This window comes from Danaus plexippus, chromosome Z (assembly GCF_018135715.1).
Source record: "Danaus plexippus chromosome Z, MEX_DaPlex, whole genome shotgun sequence".
Classification (NCBI taxonomy): domain Eukaryota; kingdom Metazoa; phylum Arthropoda; class Insecta; order Lepidoptera; family Nymphalidae; genus Danaus; species Danaus plexippus.
The window spans coordinates 11,113,725-11,128,870 of NC_083559.1; the positions used below are offsets into that span (position 1 = coordinate 11,113,725).

Sequence of the window (15,146 nt, forward strand, 5' to 3'; positions counted from 1 at the left end):
ACGTTGTGATGGTAAATTCTCACAGATCGATATCAATAAGGGCTTTGAATATCTCCGTGTTTGAGAGCAATGTAGCTGACAAGCAGCAGATACCTGAAAAAATTATATCAAACCTTTCGATAGCTTGTGTTGGTAGAAGGGGTATAACAAATTTGGTATTAAAATTTAAAATGTTTTTAAATCATGAATCTTAATACGAAATTTAAGAAAAAAATTAAAATATGTACCTGTTTTTCTAACAATTTTAAAGAATAAAATTATTTTAAAAAATATATATTAACCAACAGAGTACTTGGCCTATCAATAACGGATCATCGTAGCAAAGATGCTATGAATTATAGGAGGGACAGATGAGAATTAAAAATGGACTTTCTTTAGAACATACACGTCCTTTCTAGGAAACCTTTCGCCTACACACATAAAACCACGATATAATTCGTTAAAAAAAAATGTTCTCAATATATTGGAAAAATATAAAATTTGCCCATACTACTTTTTAAATTGTGCTTTTTTTTATAAATTAGCATCTGAGAGATTTAGAGGGTAGCCATAAGTTCTTATTATTATATTTGAATTCCTTCAAAGACACAATTTACTTGTTTATATTTTAAACACTTATCGATAATACAGCAGAAAGCGCTTTGTTAAAGAGTGCAAAATTTAATGCATTGCATGCCGAAAAGTTATGCTCTGTGGTTATAATGAATACATTACAAATTGAAAACAAATAACATATTATGTTCCCGGGGAGATTCTCTTTTAGTTTTTAGGATATAAGAATTGTTTGTCGTATATAAAGGTACTTATATTATTATTTTTCTATGATGTATTCATTACTAATTTGATACTAATTTTATAAACAGAATGTATTATAATTGGTATGTTTTCTTGGTATCCTTATTAAATTGAGAATTAAACATTTTTACTTTTTTTAATATTTAGATTTATCTTAGAATTTTTTTTTTTGAGATATTGGATTTATGCGGCAGACGAAGATTTCTTAATATTTAGAAAACTTATACACTAATCACAAGTTTGCAACGTCACACAAGATACGAAGCGTTCTACATTTCTCGTCCATATTGTTACATGCGGAGATTTATTGACGGAAAGCTGGGAACACTTCGTACAGTTGTTTGACGATGCAAACTTCGGGTACCATACAGATGTTTGAAATCTGCATGAACATGATGTTACAACATTACTTGGGCACGGGCTCGATGTCCTTATTATTGGTAACGTTTCCGTCTTGCAACAGTTGCGCGACGCGTGCTCTCGGCGACCAGAACGAGGGCAGCAGACAGAACCACGGCTTCTGTTTGATGCCGTACTCGCCTGTGAGGTTCGACGAGAAGAAGCCATTCAATAAACGATACAAAACTTTTAAATCCAACTACGATTTTCCGATTTAATTGACCACGACAATGTTCTATGCTAGTGACCTGGTATAACGGCATCCAGCCAGTAAGCAGCCAGTCCATATAACACGGTGTCCAATGCCATCATGATCAGACTTCCCCCGAACGGCACCCCGGGGCCGCTCCACAAGTTCTCCCACGTCACTCCCACACCCGCCATATCAAGCACCAAAGCCTGATGGAAACAGCGAACAGCGGTGAGCTACTTACTGCCCTTTTTCGTTTACTACAAACTGGAAACTAGGCTTTCTCTTCTGCTACTGATAGAGGGAAATAAAACCGATGGTGATCAAGGAGCTATCCCAATAATGTCTTATTAACTTTTGTCTTGAAGACATTAAAATATCAGTGGAAAAAAAACACAGACGTAGGTAAAGTGTTCCTTCGTTGGTTAATAGTATGAAGGAGGAAGCTTCGATAAAATACGAGGAATTTTTACAACCACAGGATGGAGACTCAAAGTGATTGGTCGTTCGATGGTAAGGAGTATAATTTTGAATACTGATATCTCACTCTTTATACATAATAAGTTTTTTGCTATGTTACAGCACAAAAAATCTTGTCTTCGTCGAATACAGTTCAACATCTTTTTGGTATCACAGTACTTTACTGCGCCATTTAAAGACTTACCATTTAATAATCTTAAAGCATATTAACACTTAGATTACATTTTAATAATATATCACTATTGAATATAATCTGTAAAATATAGAATACTTAGAATAGAGACATATATAGAGAATTCTAAACGTATCATTATTATTATTTTTTTTTTTTATTGATAAGAAGTTTAATAGTTCTTGTGCTTTTATAGCCGTTTCTTGAAGCTAGTTAAACTTACCTTGTCCATAGCCAAAGCATAGCAGCTGGAGCTGATGAGGGAGACGAACCAGAAGGCTAACGAGTCAGCGTTAGAGACGAACACCTGAATGAAGTAGAGACCGCTCATCAGGTTCACCGCGAAACTGCCCAGTATACCAGCAGTCTGGGAATTAACAGGATATGGGAATTAATTATTAGGACACGGGTACTGTTAGAGAATCGAATAAAAATAGTGTAGCTAATAAATGACTAAAATTGATCACAGGAACTCAGGCCGAACTACGTGTTGATTTAAGTTCAACGTTTCGTCCTTTTATTGGGACTTCCCCAGCAAATTAATAATACTAGTGCACAGTTTAAAATATAATATTGTATGAACATATAAATTATTAGTACACGTATTATGAATATAACAAAAAAATTTAGAATTTGAATGCAGCTGATGTCATTGTGGTACATCCACTACTACTACTATTCTGTGACATTTGGTATAAAGTTAAATTGTTAAAAGGAATTTTTGTCTATGAAAACAAAAGCTTAAATATATTATCAAAAAAATCATCATGTACAAGAGTAAAGGTTTTGTCAAACAAAAATTTGTTTGGGTGGACTAAGGGGTAGTAAAAGACTTATTCCCAAACCTAAAAACATGATAAATATACATCAAGCCTTCTCATATGAGTATGACAACTTATAAATATGGACAAAAATAGTTTATTTCTAAAAACTCTTCAAATGTATATAATAAATAACCAAAGCTCACCCTGGCTTTATCGAAGAAGGGAGTTAGCATGAACGCAAAAGTTATGATCGTGAAACCAAATAACAGCATCAGAAGGAAGATCAAGATGTATGAGGAGTGCTGGAACACCTGCAAATATATGTTGAACAGTTTTCAAAAAACCTTCACATGGTGGCGGTGAATCAAAATGGCATGACACATACCTTCAGAGTGAACAGCAAAACGGTGCTGACGATGGAGAGTATTGTGACGAACACGGCGTAGATCAAGAACCAAGAACCCCTGGAAATCAATTTTTACGTACATTTTGATGTACACGCAAATACTCATAGGATTTCATGGATATTTCGCTGTTACTACTGTTAGCTACACAAATATAATATTGATAAAGCAAAGACGAATGTCGATCAGAGCTTTATGAACAGCAAAAATTTCTCTCAGCTAGAGATGACTAAAAATTACTCCCTTAAATCATATATAACGATCATGAGTAAAGTAATGCAGTCGCAAATATGATGTGCAAAATAAATAAAAATTAAAAATATTAGCCATGAAAGTTTATAATTCAACTATTGCCAAGCAATCAAAGCCTTTTCGCGATAAATATTAGCCTCGCTTTCAATTCGCGTTTATAAGATTAATTGTAATGCATTCGCCATTAATAATGAATAAAACATATAATATGTATGAAAATATACACGCACAATTATAACTCCTTAAAAACTTAATATGCATATCTTTATTCTACATAAAACGAGGGAAATTTAAAATATAACAAAATATATTAATACTAATAACACCTTATATAGATGAAGTTGCATATATTTTAGTAAATAACATTTAAAATAAAAACCTTTTTTATTTTTCCTCTTTTAGCTAATACGTCTTAAAGCATTTTCGCAAAGAGTAATCGGGAAACACTTATTATGTTACCACTGACAGCTTATGATCATGTCAAAGTTTGTTTACATTTTTTATCACATTTCGTTGGCTTTGCTTTAATATGCGGACGCGTGAAAGATCTGGTATAATATTGGTTTAAAATTTAAATAGCAATGAATTCGCAAAAAAATTTTCGCACGCTCAAAGTACTCGCAAGGTAGGATGATAGAAATACAAGAAAATGTGAAAGAGATTTATTGTATTTTAAGAGAATAACACGTAACTTAACTTACCAATAAACACTGTCCTTTAATCCCATAATCCTCATTCCTTCCCTGATCTTCTTCTCCTTCTCCCCCACAACGAACATCAGTAAGTATGTGATGAACTGTGATAACGTCATCACCATGTACATGGGCATGATCACGCGGAAGATGACGAGCCAGTCGCCAGTATGCTGCCGCTTAGGGAACTGACGGAAATCCACCCGAGGTGGCAGGAAATTTGCACCAGTCTCCATCTGAAAGAATTGTTGATCAGAAATGTATTATAATGATTAAAATCTCAATTTTATTACGTGGAAAATCAAGGGTTATAATTTTTTTTTTTGCGGAAATCTTCAAATTTATCATTTTTAATATATTTGTTGTTTGAATAAGCTTAGCTAAAAATTAAAGACAGGAAAAATGTACCAAAATGTATCTTGGACCAAAAATCGTTAAACTATTTGAAAACAAGTTGGAATAATAAGATAGTCTTAGAGAAATTATTGTGAAAGAAAACTAACCTTAATCTTGACGTAATCGATCAATGTTTGAAGCGCCAGGAAACCAGTGTAGTAATACTGAAGCACAGGGCAGGTGTCCTCGCGATGCATCTCCGATAGTGGGATGAGCTGACCGCCACGGGACCAGTCCGAGGACCAGTCCTTATCTGACTTCGTACGCTCGCGACATTTCGCTGGAGACGTGCTCAGGGTCCGAGTGGACGGAGTGCCCCCGTCACGAGAGGGATTCGTCCGTATTGTGTATCTAAATATCAAAGTGGGTTTCGTCAGTATGAGAGCTCATGTGCAATGATATCTCTTAACATACACATATTTATTTGAATAAGTTTCGTTCCAACATGTACCTGAGTGGTTCACCGTAAGCTCCAGGGTCTGTGTGGAAGATGATGGCGAGTGGGAAATGTTTAGCGTTGTTGTGGTACGCATCGTTGAGTTCCGTGGTATTGTTGTAGCGGATCCAGTGAATTTGGTGTTGTCCGGACTCGCGGAGCAGAGAGTTGATGTCGTCCAGGAAACTCTGGTATTCATTTTATGTACAAAAAAATAAAGCATAAAATTATATGATGTTTTGCTCTTCGCATGTATGTTAGTTTGTGCGTACTTATTTGCTGCTTACTAATTAGAAAGAAGACTCCCTGGTTTCATCATAAATATGAAATATTTATAAGAACTATGTGTTAATAACAAAAGCCGCAGAATGTTATTTAACTGCAAGTGCTGCACTTTAAATTTTTACCAACAAACTTTTAACTTTTTCAATTTTGCCCACGTCTTCGCCTGCGAGAAATATAGGTTTGCAATGCATACTTTTTCACTAGTGTTGCCATGTACATAAAGTTACTTTGAGCATAAAGTATAAACTTACTTTTGTATTCAGATATGAAAATGTTATAAAAGATACAAACGCATCTCTTTCTATTTTAGAAAGAGTTCTATTTTGTCAATATACATTACTCACCAAAGTGCCATTAGCAGTTTCCCAATCCGCAACAACGGCAACCGAGTGGTTATCTGAGATGACATCGTGATGAATCCTTAACAGACGGCCAGGTTTCCGTACCTCGGGGAAATTCGGGTTCGGCACCAACATTTTCAAGAAGATCAACACACCCAGGGAATATAGAGGAACCAAGACTTCCTGATAAACAAAAAACAAATTAATAAATATTAAAAAGTTCGCAAGCTTACAAACACTTTAAACGTGTGAATTGATTCATTGGATTGAGACTGAATGTAAATAGAGAAAGTAGGAAGATTTTTAATATCAAAGATTATAACATCAAAGTATAAGAGTGTATCACCAGATGGAGCAAAACTTATCATGTCTATTTCGGTCTTCAAACTTTCGAAGGAAACATGTTGTTAAAAACTTTGTACTCTTTAGGTACTCTGGAACTGTCATCATTTAATAAAATACAAAAAAAATATTGAAACGATAATAATCCCTAATCAAAAACTAAAGCCCGAAAAATTAAACTGCCCTACACAGAACCCCAGATGTAGGACTATCAGTTTACTCTATGTACTTTATGTAGTCTCTCTTTCACTTACGGCAAGAGTTTTTCTGGTGTCCCGTTTCTTGAGCAGCAGATTCCTGACGACGGTCGCCCATAGTTGGGGCCAGAAGGCGGCGGGAGGGCGGGTACCCATCGTGCCTCTCAGCCTGCTACCTATCGCCACACAATCTGGCTCCTTGTCGCATTTTCTAAAAAGGAAAACAAAATATATAGACAAGCTTTTTGACTTTTAAAGCTTATAACAAATTCTGTACGACGAAGAACCCTTTAAGCACGTAATTGAATACAGCTGTTACTTCTTTTTACTACTTTATTATTCAAATGGTAGAATTTTAAATCATAAAATTATGTCACTATGTCATCCAATCCGGTTTGAAATTTCTTTGTGACATAAATCGGGGGCAAAGACGAAGCCATCTTAGTAGCTCTAAATTTAATAAATTCAAAAGCTCTAATTCTTATTCAAAGTATTCTTTACTTTTGTCCATAAAACTGGTCTGTTGATTAATATATACAAATTAATATCTCAAAATCTGTACCGAAGTCTGAAGGATGTCCTAATAATTAGTTAAAAGGTTTTTGTTTGCCATTGTGTAACGCTCCCTCGTTGTATTTGTGTACAGCATTACATAACAAAGGCTTCATAAATCGTCATAACTCCCATGCACGTGGCTAATCCCAGTAAATGCACTTGCGTCATCAAAGCACATTGAATCGATTCGTTAAAACGTCGCTTTTAATTAAATTAGAGTTTTCAGCTACGTTCACTTTCGTTCAACTTTCAAATAATACGTATTTTTATGCTCGCGTTACTATTTTAAGAGGATTGTAAATACGACAACGGTTTTAGAGGCTGATAGTTTTTTTGAAGTTTTATTTAATTTTCAGCTCGAAAATAAAGTACGATTTCATAGTAATTAAAATACTTTTTGTCTGAATCGATTAAGAACTTCAAGCGTTCCTTAAAACCTAAAGATGACAATATGGATTTATGACCTTAACAATATTTATAACTTAACTTCTCTTTCTTAATAGTCGTCGATGAAAACGATAGAGATACTAAATATGTGAATGAAGGATAAACGTTCATTGCGAAGAGTAACAAAGCTACTATCATGTTATTGGAAAAGTTATATTAAAGGGAAGGGTGTGCCCGGAAGCACGGCCATGACAGGTGTACGGCGCCAAGGGGACTACCCTCTTAAACCAGGGTGTTTAACTCATATGCTAGAGTGTGGTAACCCTGTATCAATAAAAAAATATGCCATATTGACTTGAAGCAATGTTTATTATCAATACTTTAATTTAAATTTATCTTCATTATAAATTAACTCTCTCATAATAATTTATCATTTTATTAATAATCAAGCTCTTGCCATTCCTGAAATACTTAATGTCTGCTATTCTAAAGATATAAGTCAAAACATCACGTTGACTCTAAATAATACTAGATTTTTTTTATGTCTCATTACAATTCAATGTTACTTTTATATTATAAAAATCTAATAATGCAATAGACAATAATATAGCCAAGTAATTCTTCGTGCTTATTAAGCCGAATCCTATATCTTTGAACAACAACATCGTCAATATTAAATAAATCTAATAAAAATATGAGAAGTAATATCTAACACAAGATAATTCCTTAATAAATTGAAAACTTGACAGAATTAATTCCACGCACGAATGGTTCTGTATAATTAACATTATATAAGTTATGATAATATAGCCTTGATTGATTATACGTGTTTAGCATATTATCTCCATAGTTATGTAAACTTCCTCGCGCCCATGACTTGCCCTGACTTTGAACAAAATAGTTTTACTCAGACGCTCCGTAGAATACAAACTATATCGAATACCAAGAGAATTATAAAAATGTCGTAGACATCTACCTACAGGTCGCTGTAGAAGTAGTTATTAAAGAAATTTCCGTTCCAATTTACAGAGGGATTTTCCATCCCTTCCTTCAAGGAAACTTAAGAAATTTGATAAATAGCTAACAGTATCGTCTCTTTGGATAAAGGTAGAAATATATTTATAATAAAAAAAAAAACATTTTTTATTATTGTTTTCGACCGATAAAACAGACTTACTTTATCAAAAACAGTTACATAACTGTATCCCTGCATAATATATTGATAAAATATGCACCGTAATGTAAATTAATACGTTTTGGTGCGACAATTCTAGGAAATCGAAACCACACCCACAGTTGAAAGGTTTTAAACGAAGGTGGGGTTTACTTTCTTGATTAAATTCTGGTATATTTCCAAATTTATTCACACATCCAACACCCGGTTCTGATAAATTTAATTTTAATTCGTTGTCTATTTGAATAATGACACTGCGATCTCTGGTTTTTTAAGTTCGCGATTGTAATATCTAATTCATTATCTTTTATGTTGATGGATGAACTTTAATGATTTGATTGAATTCCATAGAGTTTGTGATCGATCACATTTTTGTTGGACAAATTTTTAGTTCGTACTGATGAAACACTACTTCGATGACAACCCATCCATTTTTCACACAATATTTCTTCCATATCAAAATGTCAGCACACCCATTATTCTTTGTGTATACTGCAATGAAAGCTTCTATGAAAATAGGAAGTACAGTATTTAGATTTTAATTAACAGTAATTAAAATGAGATATTCATAGGATAATTGATAACACCAAAACTGTCACTAAATGCGTCATCAATGGCCCTGAGGGTATCGGATGTCATCCGAGCACCACGCAACGAATTACTGAGTAAATGTACAGGCTCGAATTAATATGCCTTGCTTATTCAAATGAATTGAATGCCAATATTAATGAATGTTTAAACATTAAATTCTTGCGTAACCTATTAAATATACCATTATGTTCTATAATTTAACAGAGCTTTATTTGAGATTTCAATTCATTTTATTTGTTGTTATAATTAGCTTCTGTCCACATAATAATGTATTCTTTCGATATTTTCCATATTAAAATCAACTTTAGAAGGTAATTTTCAAGTAAAAAATACTGTTGCAACATGTCTAATGTCTATTCTTGACAGTCGGTGTCTGTAATCGCAGAAGACGCGGTTAACTCCGCAACTTCCACAAATGAATTAAATTCAAAATTACACCCATCTCTGAAGGAATGTTTTTATTGTACTTGGGGTATGTGAACGCGAAGATTGCATTTCCACTAAAATCTGATATGTGGAGCCCCATATATAAATACCGGAGAAACTTAATATGAGCTCTCCAAACTGAACTCTACCAGTTAAACAGTTTTTTTGTTTAGATTTTCTTACTGTTTAAATTTTTCTAAACAGCCCATTTAACCAGAAACTTCCGTTGTTAAGGTTAAAGGTTACGTCGTACTAAGAATTATGATCTCTTATGCGAAAATGGTATCATCTTAACCCAATTTTACGAACGAGGTAGTCCCGTAACAGCAATTAGTAGTCTGCATTGAAAGAGTTTTATAAAGAGAAATAAAATATACATTTTAAATTATACAACAAATGAACATGGAAATTTTAATTAATGCTTGATGTGATCCAAAAAGCATTAATTAATTTTTAACAATTTAATGAACATTAAGTCGTGCTAAAACAATCGTATCTATGTTATCTTTTGATTACGCGATAAAATTATAAGAATATCCTTCCAGAAAAATATTAGTTCACGAAAAATTTTTATAAAGCACAACTTATAAGTTATCATATTTACAGGCGAGTACTTGTTCATTTACAATTAAATTTAGAGTAGATTACAATAAAAGTTTTATGTTATATTAATGAGCAATAGCATAAGCGAGTACTATCTTCAGTATATAGACAATAACGCCTCCTCTCCTCACTCCCCACCTCTCCCCACTCTTTGATACTAAATAAAAGAATTACGTATATTCATATTCTATTTCAAGTATGCATAATATGCAAAATCACCGAATCACACTCTGAGAGGATTAAGCTCAGCAAAGTGCTTCTCTTACTTTGCGTTCACTGGAGAATATGGTAGAGTGAATATTGTAGTATGAAGATAAATAATAACGGTACTACGAATATTATTTTAAGATTTCTTTATAAAGGTTTTCTGTGTACGATTTAAAAGTATATTTAATATATATATATATATTATATAATATAATTTTCCTTGCTTTCAAGTTGTTGACCCTTAGGAATCAGTCGCTAATAAATTCATGCGTACCAAATAATAATCACCGAAAAATCTACATTACATTTTCGTTCTATCTCCATCTCCTGGGAATGTTCTAGATATTTCTTTTAATAGATTACTTACTATGTGAGCTTGTTTGCATGTTTACACTATTTTACGCATACATTGATTTACCTTAAAGATTTATTATTTAAGAAAATATACAAAAATACAATAAATAATTTATATTTACTTTAATTTATATATATTACAAACTGACGAACAGGAGCCAAAGTCATTATTAGCATAAAATAAAAAATGGTTACATTATAGCAACAAAGCTATTAAACACAAATACGGTACGTATAAATTATTATATATTGATTATTATTATCAAACGTTAAAATCAGTTGCAATACCGAAATATTTGGCAAACGTCGCATTTTATTTCGGAACAATTAACACCGAACAACAGACACATAATAATACAATGTCACGTCAAATTAGAAACGCGTAACCGTATTAGAGTCCGGTATGAAGTACAAATTATATTATACATATTCTATACTAATATACAAATTCTGACGTATGAAACTAATCACAAGAAACATTGTATTTGCACGTGCTGTCACATAAATATATGTGTGTAAATATAATACAACCGAAAGTAAGTCGAGCAGTGCACACTAGCTGCTGAACGTTTAAAGTCTTTCATTCATAAATATTTTCATATTATTAACGTAATTCTTTTAAAGAATTCCTTTCCGTATCAATCGTTTTTTACTTTCAACTCGGTCGCTACAAATGTTACAGATTCATGACACATATTAATTAAATTTTTATTTTCCTCATCTAAATATAAATATGCATACATTGAATGAAAAACATTTAACGTTCAAACTTAAAATTGTTGAGGTACTATTTTTACTGAACCAAACTAAAAATACCGCGGCGTGTCACACTCCGCCAATCAGCTGGTGAAGTCTTTCATTATACAATTTCTGGAAGTGATTCAATTATAATGTTTCTCTATTTTATAGAAAACTATACGACAAAATATTACTTAAAACTATACGATAAAATATTACTTAATATACTATTTTATAGAAAACTATACCAAAAAAAATTAACGATGAGACGAAGTGTTTTAGGAATTACGAACATTTAGGTTCGACCATTATATACACGTTTTCCTCAAAAATTGCGATCACGTTTGAATAGATTTGTCATTACTTCAATTTCTTATAAATCTATGATAAAATTATATTCTAATATAATTTTTAATCGAATTCTTAAAAAAATATATTAATTTGAAAATCGTTAAATTAAATAATACTGTCATTACAGATTTTTCTTTTCATTAACATTGAATGTTTTCAGTATTTCCATTTCAAAAAGGAAAACTACAGCTTTTTGATATAGAGGACTAAAAAGTAAAAAGCTACCATCAATTATAGATAAGAAACCCTGACGTCACCACGAGCTTTAACCAAAAGATCAGCCCTCGATAGCACCGTGTATGGAATACACTTTTATTTTAGAATGTCAACTCTTTTGATTTATATATTTTTCATAGACGAATGATAATATCATCATATCTTTAAAAACACCAAGACGTATCAAGTTCAATGACATAGAGCCTATTTTTAAGTTATTTCAAGATTTTAGAATGACATTTTTAAAATGAATGTGAGTTGGGCTGGTTTTAAAATTTTGTGATTCAGAGACAAAAAAAAACTATGTAGATTTTTTTGGGATCGAACGCTAGGAAACATGGCACATATTTTTTTTTTCATTTTTATACAAAATGCCTATTCGTTTTTGTTATCTTAATATTACAACAATCGACGACCAGGCACGAGAACGCGCACAAAAGCTATATGAGAATTATTAAAAAGAATAATGAAACGGCACCCTAAATATAAATAAAGTAAAATGTAAATCATTCCACCGAACCACTCTTCAAACTATCAGTACAGGGGAGGGCGTTCATAATATACGAACGTTAACCCCCGGGGTAATGCAGTACTACAATGTCCGGTTAACGACCCAACAGTCGGCCGGTACATTCAACATATCAAAGTAACTCAAGGCTTTGCTAGTTTAACACCTCAGTTGCGATGTCATTTTTTATTTATATATAACAAACTATTCGACAAGAAGAACTTTCTTAAAATTTCTGTCCCATATTATAGTAAGGATTTTATGTGTTCATGTGTCATATATTATTTGAGGTGATAAAATCTTTTCACTGTACACAGTCCATTTTGTTTCCATTTGATAGAACCACCTTCCAACGAAAAAGTTACTAAAAATAAGTAATAACAACAACGTCGCGTTCGATATTTGGAGCAATCCAGAAGGAGCAAAACCCACTCCATTTACATTTGTCTGTCCTGCTCTCTTGGATACGAGAGACGGTAAGAAGGAAGGAAGTCAGCCTGGGTGGAGGTAAGGTTGGAAAGGGAAGCAAAACTGCGCCGATCTCACAATCGAGACGATAATAAACCTATATTCAACTTCGCCAAAAAACCGCAGGCATCCACCTAGACACCTGATGAAAACTTATGCTTTATAACTAACAAAGAAGTAAAATCAATACAATTATCACGTGATAAAATACAAGTAAAAAATATCGGTAAAAATAACTACCAGATAATTTATCATTTAATAAATCGAATCTTAACATCCGTTTTAAAAGACGGATTTGACAAGATTTGGAAAACCTAAAAGAGGTTTTTCAACTGTTCTTTCTTAGTTTTCATACAAAATTGTTTAATTAGAACAAATAGCAATAAGAAAATTGTTTCAAATAAAATCTGTTATTCGTTATGAAAAGAAATACATAAATAAAACACAGATGCAGAATAGTTAAACTTTACACGCATCCTCGACAATGTTAGCAATTCATCGTTAAAACAATGCACACTTTACATTTCACCTGAGAAAATGTAAGGATATAAATTAAGTAACGTCACATACATATTTGAGAAAACTGAATATATATATTTTCTTTAACTTTATTATGTTGTCTAGGAATTAATTATAACTTTACTCTGTACATATTAAATGTATGGTATGTACACAGTACAAGTTTCTGTCAAACACGTAATTAAACACAAGACGTCGCGGTCGATATCCGCAGTAGTTTATTGATTTTTTCAGCCTTCACAACAAAATCGTAACACTGACTCATAATTTGTTTTGACACGTGATACTGTGCTTATCTTCAAGCGAAAGTATTAACCAGCCATCAATTTAGTGAGAGTAGACAATAAGAGATTTCCATATTAACATCGAGTCTTAACAATGGCTTCTATTGATCCCTGTTACAATACGGCCCATGTTGGGCGCCAAATTAGAACCATAAATCTGTTTATACATGAATTCAATTATTTAAAATATTAAAGAAACTAAGAAAAACAACAGAGACTCGGAATGAAGATACTATAAAGTAAAGATTTTAATAAGAGGATTGTCGGAGTGACCCTAAAATACAGACATAGCGGCGCCGAACTAGGTTTCAGCAAACAAATATTGGCATGAGGCCCGCAACCCACTAAGGAGTTTTTATGTTATGCAGAATGTAAATAATAATCTCACACACGTAATGTGACAGTCGTGTTCAAGTACGCACAAATAAAAACAAATCTAAATAGAAATTCCATTGAATTGAATCACATTTTGCTCTTAGGAAATATGAATTTGTTCAATTTAACATCCAAGAACACAAATGTTTCCTTCTTGCAAAATATAGTTACATGAATGTGTCGATCCAAAGCGCTCATTAATATTTTTCTTTAGTAAGCGTTCTAAAACAAGTGATCCGAAGTATCTTGTTTTCTGAATACATCACATAATATGTATGTTCGTAGAAAAGGCTAGAACAGAGTAATGGTGACGCGGCAGCTACGTCATTTGGCTTCGGGCCAGACAGTGACAAAATTCAATATGAACAACGTACGAACACGAGAGACAAAGATTGCGAGGATGCTTCCAACTCAGTTAGGAGCGGACATTTCAAATCAGAAATGTTTAAACATAATTGTAGATTGTATGTGTGAGGTCAAATTAGAGCACATAAGTGTTGCTGGAACCATTTTAGAACGAAAAACGGATTGTTTAATTCAGAAAAAAAAAATTACACTGACATTATTATTTTAAATTATTGACTCATCAGATGAATTATTTTTCCTTTTTCAAAAACCTTTATTTACTAGTGTTCCGGTATTTAAATACATGTATTTATATATTTTCATTAGCTTTAAGATAGTAATGTTATAAAAAAAAGTCCCGAAAAAAAAATGTAAGCAATATATCGCATAAAAAATAGTTTAAATTCAATACTACTTTAACCTACAGATCCAAATACAAAAGCTGTAGCAATTTATTGATAATATATATATGTTATCCACGTTTTAATATAACATAGGTATCTTATACATTATACAAAAATAACACTTAAATCAAATCAAACAATATATGTAGCAAATTATTATCACCTTTTATATATTCACACTTAACTACTATACAACATCAGAAAAGTTTTCAATATTTTGTTGTTAATGTCATGAAATACATTTTAACATGTCCGAGTATGGATGTACTACAGAAAATTATGTTTTAATAAAAAAATAGCATATCGTGCAAAAAACCGAAAATCCGTCCGAAGGTTTGCAAATATTGATTAACAGCGATTGATTCTCTGGGAGCGGCGGTATGAAAAACATCCATAAATATACATACACACACATACATACATACAGCTGTTTATACTAAAGGCATTGGAGTCATATTCCCATACCTTACTCAAGTTTAATAGCTCTATAAAATTT

General features: G+C 32.4%; 1 protein-coding gene across 5 annotated transcripts in view; it reads right to left on the reverse strand.

Annotated features, from left to right (window-relative positions):
- LOC116777770 (cholesterol transporter ABCA5-like) overlaps positions 1-15,146 on the reverse strand; it is a 29,860-nt gene that overhangs the window by 12,717 nt on the left and 1,997 nt on the right. For all 5 annotated transcript variants that reach the window (XM_061526081.1, XM_061526078.1, XM_061526079.1 and 2 more), the window contains exons 2-11: positions 6,203-6,356; positions 5,610-5,789; positions 4,996-5,168; positions 4,652-4,895; positions 4,158-4,384; positions 3,186-3,264; positions 3,004-3,111; positions 2,260-2,403; positions 1,443-1,593; positions 1,206-1,335 (exon numbers count right to left, since the gene is read on the reverse strand). In XM_061526081.1, the coding sequence (XP_061382065.1) occupies positions 1,206-1,335; positions 1,443-1,593; positions 2,260-2,403; positions 3,004-3,111; positions 3,186-3,264; positions 4,158-4,384; positions 4,652-4,895; positions 4,996-5,168; positions 5,610-5,789; positions 6,203-6,356 (1,590 nt within the window). The remainder of the gene's footprint in view (positions 1-1,205; positions 1,336-1,442; positions 1,594-2,259; positions 2,404-3,003; positions 3,112-3,185; positions 3,265-4,157; positions 4,385-4,651; positions 4,896-4,995; positions 5,169-5,609; positions 5,790-6,202; positions 6,357-15,146) is intronic.